Raw genomic sequence first — 18,068 nt, 5'->3', positions numbered from 1 at the left:
GGCAAACTGTAGGAAAACATGCTACCATATTACATCAGCAGGTACATGCAGTGTCTCAAGACCCTGAACTGCTCAATGTTCAGGCTCAGGAGCTCATGGCAAGAGCTTTGGCAGAGGAGACCCACACCACAAATGTTCTAAAGTATTTAGATTTAGTAAACATTTAAGATGTGTGATTGAAACCAAGAATCTAAATTAAGTGTGATAATTTCAAAACATAAATGAAAATTCTTTCCATACGAGACAATGGCTATCATGTCATCCCATGCTACAACAATGACCTGTCACCTGACAACCATTCCAATGACTGACCTTTTACCTTAATCATCCCTTTCCAACAACCACACCATCAGTAACTTACCAAACTAGCCCAAACAATCACAACCATACTCTTTTCACTTAACATAATGATTCACCAGTAACTCTATAGCAGACAAAAAACAAACTAACCCCAGCTAACATTAAACCATCAGAAATTAAAAATAACCCTTCTACCCACGGACGTCATACTATCTGACAATTACACATAGCTACATTTCAGAAATCTAGGGAACTTGGAAAATCCAACAAGGGAAAATTTAAAATAAGGAAAAATTAGATCTTACAGAGTACATGTTAGAATTTCCTACACAAGTACTTCTCCTCTGCACAAATAAATACAACCTGATCTGGGGCAATGAAGGTGTAAAATCCTCAGACCCTGATATTCACCCAGACCCAAAGGAAGAGAGAGTTTTCCAGATCTTCGATTGGAGAGTTTCCAGGTCCCTTGATCAGAGCCACAATTCATGAAGATATTAGGGTCACTTTTTCTCCAGAGATTGAGGAAAGGCGACTCCCAGTTTACAGAAAGAGACCCCGAGTTTCAGGGTGAATTATATATGTGACCCAAGTTTGCCTGCACTCTGGCGAGTTTGTAAATCTGGCTATTGCCCCCAGGAATGTAAAACAATTCCATGTAGAGTTGTAGGTTCTTGACACATTTCAAAATGCCAGTCGGTACCTAAATGGCCATAGATTGAATTAATCAGTTCTTACATGGTACGCGGCTTTCAGGCCACCATTGTCGGCAATATTCTCTCCCAGAGTCTGCTTGCCATTGATGTGCTCGCTGTTGACCGTGTACTTGTTGTACTGCTCCACCATGCACTCCGTCCTGTTCTTAAAGGCTTCAAGAGATGAATTCTGCCACCAGGGCCTCAGGTTCCCCTCCTTGTCATATTCACGACCTACAGAAAAAGTATAGAATTAAGATTCGATGATCACCTATATCGTTCCATACAATCAACTATTTGATCAGTGCAGGGCCATATTCAAGTGACCTCTGAACAAGTGGCTTGATACATACGGAGCGCCATGCTTTGTAAGAAAGGAACCTTGTTTAAATTCTTTTCCGAGTATAATATGTCTGTTATCACAGCAGTAGAAAAAATATATGAAGGCCATCGAGAGGAGGAACTCATCTCAACATTTGTTTTTTACTTGAATTTTGAAGGTACAATTAATCAGTATTTCTGCCTTCAACTGCTCTGATTTTGCTATGGACAAGACAGTTGAACTAGGAATTTTGAATTCATATGAGAATTTGAAAATTGAGGATCTGTTAAACTGTAAAACACCTTCTTGTGTATATATAATTAGATGTGACTGTGGTACACAATATGTTGGTTGTCCCAAGAGTATAGTAGAAGACAAATAGAAAGAACATTAGCAAGCTATAAAGAATTGTGACCACAGATATCTGATTGTTGAACATTTTTCAAAAACACAAATCCAAACAGAATTTAAAAACTCATACTAATAGGTATCTTTTCCAATTCCAATGATCAGAACGGTGGTGTGGGCTTGATTGTGAGCATGGGTGAGAGAAAGAGCTCTCTGGATACATATTTTGGACAGGGTCGCACATGGTTTAAACGAAGATGAAGAAACTAGATTCCTTCTGATAATATTTTGGAATAATGACGACAGACACTTTTTCAAGATGTATGACTCCTATTGATATCAACTCACAGTCATTAAGTCAGAGACAGTATGCTGTAATATACCTATTGCCATAGCATGTCTTAGTTTATAAGGACATGTTTAGATCTATTGATCTGCTTTGGTTTTGTAAATAAATCCAAGTGAGATGTTTTCAACCACCTATAAAGTAAGGACACAAGTAATTATTAGAGATAAATCTTTGTTATAGGAGATTTGGACCCCTCGCTTGAAAAAAATTAAACAGTATATTTTATAGGTCTAGGACAGCGAGTCATCACACAAGAATCGTTTTTCTATTTTTCTGTCTACTGTAATATTATTTTACTACTTTTTGTTTGGGTGACTTATTCAGGTAAGAAGAAAACTATGTTTAACAGTCTTCAATTCACTGAAAACCTACAGTCTCTGGTTTGGATAGTCCGTTAGTGAAGTCAGTATTAATAAATCAGATTAGCACATCTGAAATAGCAAGTGGATATGTCAAGATTCAATCCCATCATCAGATTAAAGAAACAAAAATAAACTTCCTCTTTTAATTTTCATCAAAACTGTATTGAATTACAAAGCATTTAGTAAAATAAAATCCCTCATAATTTGTAAAAAAAACAGTTGTCAAAGATTGTGATTTAAGTACTAGTTATAGAAATTCTAATTGGGGCATACAAGAGGACAAACCTTTAGAAGTATAAAGGGCAGTAATAGGCTTTTGTAAAGCCTGGGCCAAATGCTTAATTGTGTGGCCCCTCTTTCTAGGTATAGAAGTATATCCTCGGTGAATGATGAAAACATGGCAGCTCCAACATCTAACACCATCTAGTGGTAGGATGCGTTAGCTGCCAGTTTATTAACAAACAGTGCCAGCTCTGCCTCCCCCTTGTGAAGGGACTGGTCAAGGGCTGTAAAGAAGATGCATGGCTAGAGTTTTTTCTTGGTGTCTAGTATCCATAATATGAGATGTCATTCACATTTTACTGAATTAAGCGAGAGATTATACTTTCAACCAATTGTCAAGCTTATGAACTTTCGACAATGTTCGAAGGTTATCTACTTCTCCTGGAATGCAGGAAGGATGTCCCTTTTCTCTACAAAAAAGCTGAAAAAACTCATGATGTCTGAATTATTCCTTTAATTACTGTCAAATGTGAAGATGCACAATATAATTTTAGAGTGAGAAACAAGCTAGATCATGTTTTACAGTAATGAGTCCTCCCATTATGCATCTATTCAAATTGGACCCATGCGATAATATGAAGCGATCTTTTGTGTCCCTTTTGTTATAATGTCAGCATGCACCAGTACGGTGTCCACTGACTGACGGCAATCATGTAGAGTGAGGAGTGGGGACAGCGAGAACTACAGCTTCCAGCATTCTTCCTGTCGGGGACGTTCTGCGTGATCAGGACGTAACGTCATACCCCGGATATAGCCGAGTATTGCAAGAGGGAAGCTGTCGATTATTTTGGATATTCCCGGTTCACGTGAAGACCAGGCCCTTCATATGCAAGTTGCAATCAGGGTGCTAAGTGCACCATCGTTACCTTGCTTTCCGCATTCCTTGGTTGTTCCCTCCTGCGGATTGTGTGGTTTCTCTGCCATCTCCTCCATTGGCGAGATTGTGGTTGCGGTGGTCTTACTTCCCTTCCCTGTGCAAGAGACCTGCGATTGGCCTTGGTCTCATGCAGGGAAGAAACGAGATGACAAATACTTTGTTATGTCACACAGTGAGCGCACACTCTCGAATTGGTAAGATTGGGATGCGCATTGTTTTGTTACTTAAGTGCTAGGTCTTCGTTAGTCTTCCTGCGGAGCCCTCCGGATTATTTTGTTATTTTTGTGAGATATACACGGGTCTTGGATATTAGAGACATAAACCTCCGTAGGTTTCTGAGGGCTAGTTGGACATACTTTGCCCTGTATGCTATTTCACTTCTCTCACTTCCATTGAGAGCGGAGTGCTAAATTACGTCCAGGCTTTAATCGACTGCATATCTGCCTTATCGTATAAAACTCCCTTCCTCATGTTTCATGAATACAAAGTCTCATAATAGTGGTATAAGTGCAAGGAAGAGATTGCGCTATGGTCTTTCTTGTACACATTCTTTTGTTTATTGATTATAGGAGAGATTAGTAGGGGGTGTCCAGGAAGACAACTGCCTTTGCAAACCAAGCTTTCCAGCACTTAGATGGGGTAGGTGGGAATGTGTTTCATACCTCTTATCTTTGGTACATGTGTTATTGCTCTAAAATATATCTCACATTGATTGTTGTTTCTTCATGACAGTATTCGTGTTGGGATTCTGCAAACACCCTCTCATCTCTCCTGATAAGGATCCTTCTTTTCTTTATAGGTAGTGTGAAACAGTTGGTCCTAATGCTTCTATGATTAGTATGGTTGAAACTGTAGGTGTTATGTATTGAGGGGAAGTATTACGTACGGTGTTCTTATTTTGTCTTTCTCAGATCTCCCTCCCTGCAGCTCCTACCCTTTCCTTCCCTCGCTTGAGAACCTCACTAGTCTGTGTGCATATAATTCCGGACTTGGGACAGTTGAGAGTTGGACCCCATTGAACATCAGCACAATCCTGAAGATTACAGATGGGGAAACTTGACATATAATAGCATTGTTTGCTCAAATATACTTATATGTTGTATGACCATGGTATACTTGGCATAAAAGCAATGGTATTTATTGCACAATTACCGCCTCTTTGCACAAATGTATTTACATGCTGGATTGTTAGGAGTGTATCTTTTATAAAAAGAATGGTATCTCTTGGTTGCTCTTTTTTTAATAATAGTGTTTTTGTATAAATATATTTGTATGATGTAATTTCTATGGCTTTATTCTGTGTAAAGGTAATGGTATTTTGTATAAGACCAATGCCATGTTTTTATGTTAATTGGAGATTTATTTTAAGTAGTATGGTGTATTTTGGATCTGTATGCATGTGAAATATTTGTGTTGCCTTATTGGCACGATGTCAAACTGGTAATAAAATCAATCAAACCAGGACTGATGTGTTTTCATGCTTCAAGTGCTTCCTTAGACAATAAAGTAGAATCATGCTGTCTGGTATTAGAAATGAAAAGCGGGGTTCTCAAGTTGCCTTCTAACACAGCTCAGCACTTCTCCTACGCAGTTGCTTCTGACCCTGGTCTCTAAGTAGTGCATATTCTCTCTGATTATTAAAACACACTGACTTAAACATACTTACCAGGTTGTTTTTAACCCAATGCCAAATGGTATCTTAAGTTCAGGCAAAATAAACCAGAAATTTTGCTGGTTGCAACTCAAACACTGACTGTCCAGCAAAACAAAAGTATCAGCAGAGTAAAGCCAACCACAGGGGATTCATGTCTGAAGTGTTATTTTTATCTGTTTTTGATCTTTGCATTTAGCTGTGAGCCGAGTCCAGCTCTGCCACATATTATGTTCAAGAATCTTAGAAGAATTTAGGCTTATAGTTGTGTTAAAATGCAACATTTTGCAGAAGAAAGTGAATATATGATTTCGATCTTTTCCAATATATTTCTATGAAGAAAAATAATTCTATGATGTGATTATCAGAGATATACATGATGAAAACACTGTGCCAACACCAAACCACCAAAAACATACTTTCTGTTTAAAGATCTACTTTCAGTCCAAGTTTGGTGTAAACCCACTCAGCGTAATTGGCAGTATCAGACAACGAAGATTTCTGTGGATGTGCCACCGGACAATGTGTCCTTGTTTACCCCGGTATTTACCTGCCATATGTGTTCTCATCAGTGATGCAATGAATTATGTAATCTGAGATGTTTCAGTGATGCCACAGTTGATGGTATCTGAGATATGATGTCATGAGCAGCACACGGTGTGAGTTGTGGACCACTCAAAACTCACACACATCACTGATGACATCTCAAATGACATCACTAATGGCATCTCAAAATAAATCATTTTTGACACCACTGATAACATCCCATATGACATCTTTATCAATGAAGTTACTGCTGTGGATACATTTGACAAAATGGCTGAACAATTAGCTCTTTCTAAATAAAAAGTCTAAAATTTTGTATCTACCAATACCACTGAATAGTCCTGACACATTTGGAAGTTATGGGAGTGATTTGCAGTTTGGTTAAGGCCATGCCTACTTGGGCACAGTCATCACAGCAGTACTTAAATGCGACTGCCTGAGCTAATCAAATAGTGGGAATGGTGGGTATGGCCTAAGTCGAAACAATGTACACCAACAACATAGACAATATTGTGTGCAAAGAAAGAACATAGCATAAGATTTGGAGTTCTGAGAGAACTAAAAATTACACCAATTTCTGGAGGTAACTTAAATTACGGTGTACAAAACACTGACTGAATTTCCCCTACATTACTACCCCTATGACTGAGGAAAGTGAAATGGTTTATTCACTGCTGTATCAAACATTGCACTCAGTATTTCTTTAATTTGTGTTTTGAATGTAAATGTATAACCTACTTGTATATCCGTTGTCTGTATAATTCTAGTTTCTGTACTCTTGTGTGTCAACATATTGCAAATGTTATATTTTTCCACAACAAACATTACATGTATTTTGCAGTCTGCGAATATGTATATATTCCATTGCTGTAAATGTAGTATTTGTTTACATGTCGGTTCTGTCTATGTTTTTGGAGATGCTTGGTCCTTTACTGGAGTATATGCACTATTGAGAAGTATACTGCAGTGTACATTTTTTAACTGTTCTAAACCCTTCACATTAACAGAGTCTGTAATAAAATTTCCATTTTTTTCTGTTATTCCAATTGTTTTTTCATTTGTCCTATACCAGTACTCTTTGGACATAGAGAATGGCCTGTGATTAAGGTTGCACCCAAACCTGCATGAATCCTGCCCTCAGCACACAGACTTCAGCACTGTGAATCAGAGACTGGAAGTAAGGCCCTGCCCACAACTGCACACACATCCAACAGATTGGATGCAGGGCCTGACTGTGACCAGGTCCTGTGCCCACCCCCCCCATGCATCCTACCAGATAGGACTCAGGGCTGACCTGCAACAAAGCTCTGCACCCATCCGTCCTTCCTGTTGGACTGTGCATATTTTCCTTATTTTGGGCTACCTATATTCAAATGCATATTAATTTCTGTAATTTCGAAAGTGGCGCAAGCAAATTGTCTTATTGATAGGGCTTATTTATTTAAACAAAACTAACATTCTGCAACAGTGTTTGTTCTTTCACAGAGCCCTTCTGTTGCAGATCCCAATACATTTCTAAAATTAATCCAGAATTCACTAACCCAATTTGCATGTTTTACAGAACACAAAGAATATCATTCCACCAAATGTATAGCCAGGGTGTGCTGCCTTCTCTTTTGCTATCGGGCTTGAGAACTTGAGATCCTGAATATTCCATCGTATTTTTCACCTAACCATGGACCATTATTTTTCTTGGGATTGCAGTCATTCCATCTCCCAAAATTTCAGGCATGAAATGATTTAGACTACCAAAAACAAGAACAACTTTCAAAACATTTTAAGCTTGCTGTTCTATCACAAACCATTAGGTTAAGCTTTGGTCATCAGATATTAACACTGGGCCATGTGCTGGACCATTCAGAAGATAGAACGTCAGCATGAAATCATGGCTCAGATGGTGCCTTCAGCAGAAGCTTCAGCAGCATCTGTTGTAAGTCAAATCTCTGGCCATACATTCATTGAACTCAATAGCACACAGAGTGCCAGTAGACCTGCTGCAGATTCTAGTTCACCCACAGGCAATGGATGCTTCATTCAGAGACTGGCTTTGAAGGCACCAAGTATTAGACTTGGAGACTGATTCAGATGTTCAAGCCTGTGCCCTACTGTTGATCTCACCCACCCAGACTCATTTCTAGAGGTCAGTGTTATTGTCCTAGAAGTCTGAGAAGGTGATGGTTTTGGTCAAACCTTCTTCTCAGACACTGATTCTATTGCCCAGCCTCAATCTCTGATGTAAGAGGTGTTCTTCCAGATGTGATCCCATAGGTTGAACCTAGTCTCCCACATTTAGTACCATGAGTGATTGTTATGTTGCGCTCTCTGCAACTCCGCAAGCTCTGCTTACTTCTATGTTATTAATTTCTAACCTTGGTCATCGAAAGCATGCGTTAGCTCATGTCCCATCACGACCCCTATTCCGCCAAAGTTGAGAGCTCTGCAGGAAAAAGAGATGTAGAAGTAAGAATCATATGTCAGGACACACATAAAGGCATTCTGATTGTACTGTCACGAACAGCTTAAATTGTAATAATATATATGTCTCCTCCAACTTCTCTGGTTTATCCTCCATGATCCTACCTTCAAAGTATCTTTTTAAAAACTTTCATATGTTTCCATTCCCTTCTGCAGACACTGATGCAGAAACCATTTCTTAAAAGGAGCCTCTTCAGCTATGGTTGCAGGAAGACTCATGTAACCAAGAAACAAACACATAGATCCTGCATTTCCCTATTAACAACCACTGTGTTCTAGCTTCTTCCCCACTCAGAACACCATTCCACATGTACATATGCTTCAGAAAAACATTCACTATTGATCGAAATATCAAGAATAGAGCAATTCTTTCAAAACAAAAATCCACCCCATATTATGTTTTAACTCCTAGTGAATCATTCCTGTTCTGTGCCATGGTCTATCCATCTTCCTCCTCCAACCACTGGTGTATTCTTCCTCCTCCCTCCAATGTTTTATGCATCCACAAGTTAATTAGCTTTTTTATTCCTTCTAATGTTCCAGCCCCTGCTGCATACTTCTTGCATCTATCCTGATGTATCCTTTCTACTCCCGCCAGATGTGTTGGCCGCGCTCCAGTCCCTGGTGCGTCTTTGTGTATCTTTCCTGCTCAATCCCATGCACCCTATAGCCTTGGATACCAACAAAAGCTTCAAGCTGTCCTTACGTTCATAATCTCCAAGTTCGACTACGCCACCAGCATATGCCTCAGTGGCCCAGTTTGATCATACGGAAAATACCACTAATCCAATACGCTGGTACAAGAATCCTTCTCCGCCTCCACCCAAGAGAAGGCAAGACTCCAGCAATGTGCAAGGCACTCTCCATTGTCCACAGAACCTCCCACGGAAAAAAGGCCTCTATACCTACAAATTAAATTCAAGTAATGTAAACAGAATAGGACACTGCTGCAGGTCACCATACCGCCTTACTATAAGAAATCCATAGGGGGCTTCACTTTCCCAGAACAAACCACCATATGTGGACACATACTACCAGCTACGATTCTAAGCATTCTGGAGCATTTATACTTCAGAATAGAGGTAAAACTATGTTGATTTCCAAGATAACTACATCATCCCACAACCATGGGACAGACCATGAAATAATAATTGCTCCTTCAAGTACAATCTACAGTCTAGAGTGCACCCCCACGGACCACGCCCGCAACCTCGGCATCATCCTCGACTCCTCGCTCTCTATAAACCGCCAAATTAATGCTGTATCGCCCTACTGCCTGAAAACAGTCTACCTGCTCTGAAAGATCTTCAAATGGATCCCCACAGAGTCCAGGAGAACGGTCACCCAGGCTCTCGTCAGCAGCAAGCTCGACTACGGCAACACACTCTACGTTGGAATGACCAAAAAACTCCAAAAGAAATTGCAGCGCATCCAGAACACCTCTGCCAGACTTATCCTGGACATCCCCTGCCGGAACCACATCTGGTTGGACCACTTGTCCAACTGAACAGGTGTGCAATAAGGAAGAGTTGTGCAATTTACCACTGGCCAATGGAGGACTCTAATTTATTCCACCACTGTAGACACCAACTAACTATGCACAATGACCAGTTCTTGACATCTCACAATGACAATCACACATGGAATGATAGTAACAAAATTACCCCAGCAGAGCTCTCCATCAACCGATGCCAGCTCAGGACCATAAATTGTAAACAAAAAATCTCAGAATGGACATCCCAGCGCAGTAACTTAATAGTTGGACTGATCATAAGAAATATCATAATAGGTTCTGCAGAGATGTTTAAATCTTTCAGTTTACTGAAACCCATAATCTGTGCACCTATCTCTCGCACTTCATGCATCCCATGAAAGGATGACCGCAACTCCATGGTCATCATGCACAACATGGAAAGACTTTCCACAGAGGATAAAATCAAAGACAACACCCTTCCAACAACACAACCTACTCAGCAGGGAATGCTATCCCTGTAGACAAGTGATTCAGCCCCCTACGGAAGGATAGTGTTAGCAATATAAATGTGGGAATCCAATCCAATGCAATGTAGTAAATTACAACTAAGCTTTAAAACAAAGGATTAGGGAATAAAGGAAGATAGTGACTTCTGGCCGATTATGAGGTCAATTGATTTGCCAATATTTTATGGGTTTAGATTGAGTAACTGATCTGATGGGCACTGGCAAGAGAAAGAAGCAACCATAAGTTGGTACATAACCTTGGGGGAAGGGGATATGTAAGTGCTAGGAGGTTATGTGGAGGCTGGGCTGTTTTAAAGATTGTAACAAAGGGCAAGAGCACAGTTAGTGCTGGAAGAGAGTAGGTATTGAGCTGTAATTAGGCCTGGGTAGAATTTTTTTAAACTACGCAAATCTTTTAAATTCACAATTTTCACATCATTTTGGTTCATCTGAGACTAGTTTGAGCAGAAAATGTCTTGCAGAAGCTATTTTCTGTGCAAACCAGTGGCGCGTGGTTTTCTTACGCACAGTATGGCCTTCCATGAAAATCTGTAGTGAGATACAGATAAACCACATTTCACTTCGTTCATGTAATTTGAGAAAAAAATACACAGTTTCTCACTTTTTACAACCTTTCTGTTTTATGACTTGTGTGAAGTAACTGTCTCTGTGCCAATGTCCACAGAGAAGAGATGGAATCTTATGCTGTAGTTAACATTGTGTAAAAATATCTACCTCATAACCAAGAACCTACAATCACAAAAATCTTATCAAGAAAATCATAACTGCAAATTTTTATGTAGGGGTAGACTGGACAAGGTGTGACCTATAAGGAAAGCGTCAAGTGTCACAAGAGGGAGTTTACAGTGGTTTACCCCCAAATAAAAGGAGCCGTGGGGACAAAGATAATAATAAACATTCTTGGTTATGGTTTTTGTTAAATGGGTTCTTGGCCTGCAGATGCTATCGAGCTCCCAGTGTGTATCTTACATTAAAGAAGGTATTAGTCATGCTTTGGCCTCTTGGCTTCCACTAGACAAGACACTGCTAAGGTGGGATGTTTGATTGATAATGTAGTTGCACACTTGGGCGTGTACTTTCCACAACTTTGTATGTTACAATGAGAAAGAAGATTTTTAGAAATTCCATTCAAGGTAGGGCATGTAGCTATATATCTAAAATGGCATTGCGCTCTGAAATACTTGCAAGGGTAGTAGTTTAGAGCATTTGCTAAAATCTAAATGGCTCTCTTTTGGATCTATGGAGAGCTGGAGCGGACAAAATATGTTATATCTTATCTGGTGCAACCCTTGCTAGTGGGGAAAAGGGACAAGGGTAAAATCTGGAAAGAACAATCCACAGCAAATGAGAGAAGATGGTTGAAAAGGATGGACCACTACATGCGTAAGAAAAACTATGTCTGAAAGTAAAGGGCATTCGAAGCACTTTATGAAAATCTGGGCAGGGATGTAATGAGCTGACGCAGGTAGGTGTGAACGGTGGGAATGGGACAGGCGAGGAAGAATTGAACGAGAACATGGGGAATATAGAGACATCTAGAATGAGTGATGAAAGGCACAACAACTGATATGTAAAATGGCTGGAGGAGGTTTGGAGGAACATCTGTTAGTTCAGCCACTGTTTTGCCTTTATTTTAACCCTCTTGCTTCCTTTTGCTGAATTATATATATAACTGTGGTACAATGAATGCAGACTTTCTTATTAAATGACATTGGGCTGTATGACATCTGGGGCACAATTATTCAGGACATGGTTACCTTCATACAACAACGAATGGTTAGGACAATCAGAACATATGTAATTCTTAAATGAGGGAGTGACAAGGTACCCAGGGTCAGTCCTGTGTTGTGTGAGGGTAGGCCCCGTACACACTGGTGTGCACTTTGGCCAACATCGCCAATAGGCTATTGCTCCAGTGTACCCATTCCAACGCAACCTTTGGAGGATTTAGTGGAAGGACTAGCTAAGCATCCGACAATTTGCCAGGAGGAGCTGCTTCTTGAAAGAAGGACAGAGTGCATGGTGAGCAAGAACTAAAGAGCTAAAAGAGAAAAGAAGGGAACAAATCAAGAGTGATACAAACAGCAGCAACAAAAAGGGTGGTCCTCTGAACCCCGATGTTTTTGTTGCATGTCTCCTAAGCACCGTGTGGTCATCACTCCATCTCTCCATTGCCCAAACCTTAGGCCAACACCTTCCCCAGAAGACTGATCCACTAAGGAGGGAAAGTGAGCATGTCTTCTAATGGTACAAAGATATGAAGGTCCAAGCGAACAAGCAATGCATTTGGACTGACGGAGGAGGCTACTTCACAGCAGCCAAGATAGCTTTTCACTTCCACCCAAAACATATACTCATCAGCATGAGGCGAAGGTATCAAACTCACTTGGGGTGCTTAGGGGCGTAGAACAGGGCCTGTAGGATCCCAGCTGGAAAGACAATCTCGTTCTTGGTTGGGAGGTAGTAAGCGTTGACAGTTTGAGGAGTCATACTCCACCTAAAAGAACCAGAGAAGAGGCATTAGAGGGCACCAAAACATGGTAGGTCATCCTGGGAAGGCAGGTCGCAGGCACCAGGCCAAGCCAAACTTACACTGACAAGAGAGGAACCCAGACATCCCACACAAGAATAGAAGGACACACAAAGGCTCACACAGGCTAGAAAGAAACCAGGCAAGTCTGCGGAGGTGAAGTAAAGACACATGCATAGAAGGAAACAAAAATTAAGGCACAGAGATGGCAAGTACCTGGAATTACCACAAAAGGATGGGAAAATCCAGACATTAATGATGGGCATGTGAGGATACAGTCAATTTCACACTAACGTGGGATGAGGAAGACATATGTGGATGCAGTGAAGAACGCAGGTTTAAGAGCATAACCACAGGAATAAGAGCACGGATGTCACATGGTTGTATAAGCTGATTATGGTTTAGGATGACACACCCATCAGAAGTGAACTGTCTGGCAACATCCATAGCCCTCAGCAATATGGACTGGTCATATGTCACTGAGCCAAGCACCCTCATTTGCATCTAGAATCATGAAGCTCAACACCAAAGAATCCAGTAAAGGAATTCATTTACTTTCATGTGCAGTTCTTCACATAACATCACGGCAAACATTATTGCAAATGCCCAAACCCATTACTATTCTCGATCTCTTTCTGAGGCCATCTTATTCAAACCTCTAGAGCAGACTGAAATTGTTTCATAAAAAGAATATCTAACTTTGGGATCTTAAACTCTTAGATCTCTGACCTATTTCCTTCATTCCTTTCCATAGAAGCTCCTTGCAAAAAGCTGTGATCTACTAACTACAGCATCAATGAAACATGATTGGCACCTGCTAAGGCAGTCCACACCCCTCGCCGGGTCAAAGCTGAAGAGAGCTCCCTTTGAGCACCACACATGTCATGTCCCACTTGAGCTGAGTAATGCCAAAGATAACGGGGAAGAGAGTGATTTCTGAACTATCAAAAGTCTTTACATTCTGGAGGCCAGGTCCTGCTCTTCAACTTTCATTAGTATAGAGGGTGGTGGGTTAGCATGAAACTTAAGAGGCCGATTACGATGTCGGGCGGAAAGCCTCCTTCCGACAGTCGGATTCCCCTAGACTGTGTCGGAAGCCTTTCCGACCAACTCGGTCAGTTTACAATCCGCCTGACCGATTTCGATGTGCGCGGTTGTATTGTAAACCGCACGGTCTTTCCGAATCAGTTCCGACTGGCTCTTGGAGAATTCGTGTCGGTCGGAACCGCATCGTACAGCTCTATAGACAGTGTTTCCGACTGAACAATTACAATGCCAGTTTACAACAGCCTTTCCAAGTCGGCCTGTCCGACACGAAAAGGCTGTCGGAAACTGACTTTGGGGGCCCCTAGCAGGGCCCCTTTCATCCTGAGGCCTCTTGTTGACGGCCGAGGGGGTACCTAAGCTACCCCCCTGTAAAACTCTGCACTGTGTGGCATGCACAATGGGGTGTCTCCAACAGAGTGCAGGGTTTTACTCACACACCACATTTCGCCATAGGAGCCTGTGTTGTTGGGCGGAACACAGGCTCCCATAGGAAACAATGGGACTCCGAACGAACAGTGCTCGGTTGCATCGCAATCAGCTAGGCAGAACCGCCAACCACAAGTCCATCGGTTACGATTCCGAGACACAGTCGGGCGGAAAGTATCTATTCGACATCGTAATGAGCCCCTTAGTACCTGATTTAGACTTCGGTGCAGAGGGTACTCTGTTCAATGGTGATGGAGTACCCTCTTCACCAAAGTGAAGTTCCAGCCGCCTTATTTCAAGTGGTGCAGAACTTCAGTAAGTAGATGGCAGAGACAACTCTGTCTCCAATGCCACATACATATCTTGTGGACCCACAGATTTAGGGCCATCAAAGGTTTGATTATGTATTTGCCCACTCTACTTAGAGTGGACGCATACATGACCAGTTTTCACTGTCCATCACTGCCAGGTAAAACCTGGCAGTAACGGTCAATGGAGACTGCAAAATTGACCTCCATCTTCCATGTCAAGGGGTCAAATTTGATTTTTAAAAAGAAAATCCCTAATTTTGATTCTCTTTTTGAAAATAAATAAAAAAATACAGAAACTTTGAAGGCGGCATCCGTCACACTTTCAATGCATTTACATGAACTGCTGCGACCGTGGTTCCTTTAAATGGAGGAGATATCTGCTGGGCCCTGCAAGCAGCAAGGTCTTAAGTCACTTTCAGAGTATTCGGTGATCTATAACGACTCTAGTACCTTGAGGTACGGGGTCCAAAGGACCGGAAAAGAACATTAACAGGGATCAGCCCCATTTTTTGATTTTTTTAAATCTGAGTAATACCAGAGTTTTATATTTCTAAAGCAAAGTTCACAACGGGGACTGAAGGGTTTAAACTGCATAGTGAGGGCACAATGTGGAGCCTTAAAGTACACTGTCAGCCTACCAATAGTATAGGATCACGGCCAAATATGGTAATGTTGGGTCTAAGTTAGGTAATATCAATATCCCTCTCACAGGACTTTCTTGGACAGAAACAAGCGCAGTGACAGCAACAGATACAGAACTCGCCTTTCAAGACAGTAGTGATGGGCGAACAATCAATGCACATCTCACTTATCCTGGGTACCAGCGTCCTCAGGAACACAACACAAAACATGGTGGCCCGGGTAAGCAATGAAAAAACACACGGATATCTGGAAAAGTCCTAAATAGAACTCGGCAGTCCTCCTCAGATCTTATAGATTCTGTCCCTTGATTAAAGAGAAAGGCTAGGGGGGGTCAGAACATTATGAACAGGCAGGGCAAAACTTCAGAGTAGCCTTATTCAAGCTCTGCACAAAGAATGGAACGTCAACATAATATGCCTCTGTGATGCTACACGGACACACACTTATGAGGATACAGATGCAAGCATGAACATTATACAACAGATGCATCAACCAGGTGAGAATAAAACAGGTAAGCATTTGAGAATGCAGATGCCCACACCAATGTTACATTAAGATCACGCATAACTATGCTAGATCCCTGACACGCATGAAGGAATGTGAAGACTCAGACATCAACAACAATAGGAGGAAAAAGACATGAGAAATGCAAGGGATGGATGAGGCAGGCAGCTCTGTGAAGATACAGATAGTCATATGAAAATAAAGACATTAAAACACAGGCATGTGCGAACATAGACACAGAAAGCAGGCGTGTGCTAACACAAACATGCTAGCAATTGAGCATTAACAAAGGCACCCGTGAATATAGCAAAACCATGAAGTGGGTCTAGAGACACCCACATAAGTCTGTGAGCATGCCAACCCTCAAAGTAAAAACAGCCAGACACTAGCATAAAGCCTAGGGCACAATCCCTAATTTTCTTTCCTCCCACACAGTGTCATCACCATCCTTCCCACAGGCAACCTTATCAAGTCTGCTGATTGATATATATAGTCGCATTGACTACTAGCACCCCCATCCTTCCACAGGAGGCTGATGATTTCTTACTGGTCTCTATTAGGTGGCTTCCGCAGCTGATCTGCCATCACCTTTGAAGAGAAGTTGTAAAAACTCAACATGTTCTGGAAAAATGAATCCTCTGAAACTTCATACTGCAAAGAGATAGAAGGGAGACTGTATAAGAGCAAAGAGAATACCTTTGAGTTCCACAGTAACAACCAAAGAGACTTGACTTAGGGAGCATGCCAGGCCCAAGATAGGCTAACACCCCACCCACATAGCTGTCTGTGATGGGTTGGGTTTCATAGATGTTACCCATCAGTGCAGATGCATATATAAGTGAAACTCCTGTACCCAATGGCACTCACGCATGTACTGTACACATACATGTGCAGACACCTCACGCATGCGTGCAGGCACTCATGGAAATACACATGCACCCTAACACCCACCCAAACCGATGAGGTGTTTTGAAAGCCTCTAACTGAAGAGCACCCCTTCCACCAATGATGATTGGTGGGGAAAGAGATCTTTGATCCAAGTGCTCGTCCTCACAACACTCAAGGTATGTCATCTCCTATGAACCCCAAACACTGGTACCCTGCCCTCCTTTCACAAGCTGCGATGCAAGATATGTGAGGTGTGCATGGTCACTCCACTACCCTTTCACCAGCTGGTGTGTTCCCTGTGAGATGGAGATACATGCGCTCACCCCATCGTAGACGTCGTCCAGCTCCTTTGTGTCCAGGATAAAGTCTGGGAATCCAATCATATCATAGATGGCATCAGCCTGCAAGAGGGTCAGACGTGAAGATGTTTAGAAACTTATAATGGCATGCCTGGCATCAGAGTGTTCCACAATTACTGGGTTTGGGGAGAAGCACATATAGAAGGAAGAGCATAATTTTGGGGGGTAAATGTATGGGACCCAGCCAGATTGCAAACCCGCTGCATTCCTTCACAATGGGAGAGGTTATATGGCCAATCATGCTTCTGATCCCCACAAGATGACGCCTCACCGGTACAATACCTGTAAGGCTGTCGTAATTAAGAGGTAGTCGATGTGGGCTCCTATGGAGCATGGGAGCTCACCTTTTCCTTTGCTGCTCGTCGAGTCTGATCATCCATCCAGTGCAGTCTATCCAAAGTGTCCTCGAAAGCGGTACGGATCTCTGCGATCATTCCTTCAGCCTGCAAGTGAAGGAATACATTTCAGCAACAATGTCCCGTACAAGATTTAATTATTCTAGGTCCAATGTCTGCATCTGCTTACCCACCCTAAAAACAAACGGCATGGATCCCTCATTGATGACTGCAACTTTATAGAAGACGAGTCTCTCTCTTATTCTTTAATTATTCTCTCACAATCGGTGCCTTGTTACACATTGGGAGAGGAATGTACAGTGACATCCATTACTGCCATCAATGTGATGGATGATAATCTTAGCTATGCCTTCTTATGTTACGAACACTTATTGTAACTGGTCCTATTTGCTATATTGTGGATCTCTTATCCAGTACACGCAACCATGGATTCTGAAAGCTCGGAAACAAATAGAGATAATCTTGATCCATACAAGAGCAAATACCAATTTTGATGATTTTTACTCACCCTGCATCATCTGGTAAAAACAAAAAAGGTCCCACTACTACTTCACAAGACGCTTTTTAAGATATTAGTAACAGACACCCCAACCATGAGCAACAACATTGATGCAGTCTTTTGGTCAGGACATCTGGTATATCTTATCCTGAATGAGAACATTGACATGAAATGAAGAAATCCCACTTGAATGTGCATATGCAGGCAGAAAGGGGTGGTGAAAGGAACATGCTAAATGTCTAACATGTGTGGTGGCCTTTCACAGGTGGCTCTGAGTCTCACAGGAACCCTCAAGCTC

General features: G+C 41.6%; 1 protein-coding gene across 3 annotated transcripts in view; it reads right to left on the bottom strand.

Moving 5' to 3' along the window:
• The window catches only part of ECE2 (endothelin converting enzyme 2), a 246,486-nt gene that overhangs the window by 5,712 nt on the left and 222,706 nt on the right, over nt 1-18,068 (bottom strand). For all 3 annotated transcript variants that reach the window (XM_085635580.1, XM_085635581.1, XM_085635582.1), the window contains exons 12-17: nt 17,260-17,358; nt 16,880-16,957; nt 16,216-16,319; nt 12,595-12,705; nt 8,102-8,169; nt 1,039-1,229 (exon numbers count right to left, since the gene is read on the bottom strand). In XM_085635580.1, the coding sequence (XP_085491706.1) occupies nt 1,039-1,229; nt 8,102-8,169; nt 12,595-12,705; nt 16,216-16,319; nt 16,880-16,957; nt 17,260-17,358 (651 nt within the window). The remainder of the gene's footprint in view (nt 1-1,038; nt 1,230-8,101; nt 8,170-12,594; nt 12,706-16,215; nt 16,320-16,879; nt 16,958-17,259; nt 17,359-18,068) is intronic.

This window comes from Triturus cristatus, chromosome 11 (genome assembly GCF_964204655.1).
Source record: "Triturus cristatus chromosome 11, aTriCri1.1, whole genome shotgun sequence".
In the NCBI taxonomy this organism is placed as follows: domain Eukaryota; kingdom Metazoa; phylum Chordata; class Amphibia; order Caudata; family Salamandridae; genus Triturus; species Triturus cristatus.
The sequence above is the reverse complement of the archived record's forward strand: the minus strand, read 5'-3'. Positions and strand labels throughout refer to the sequence as shown.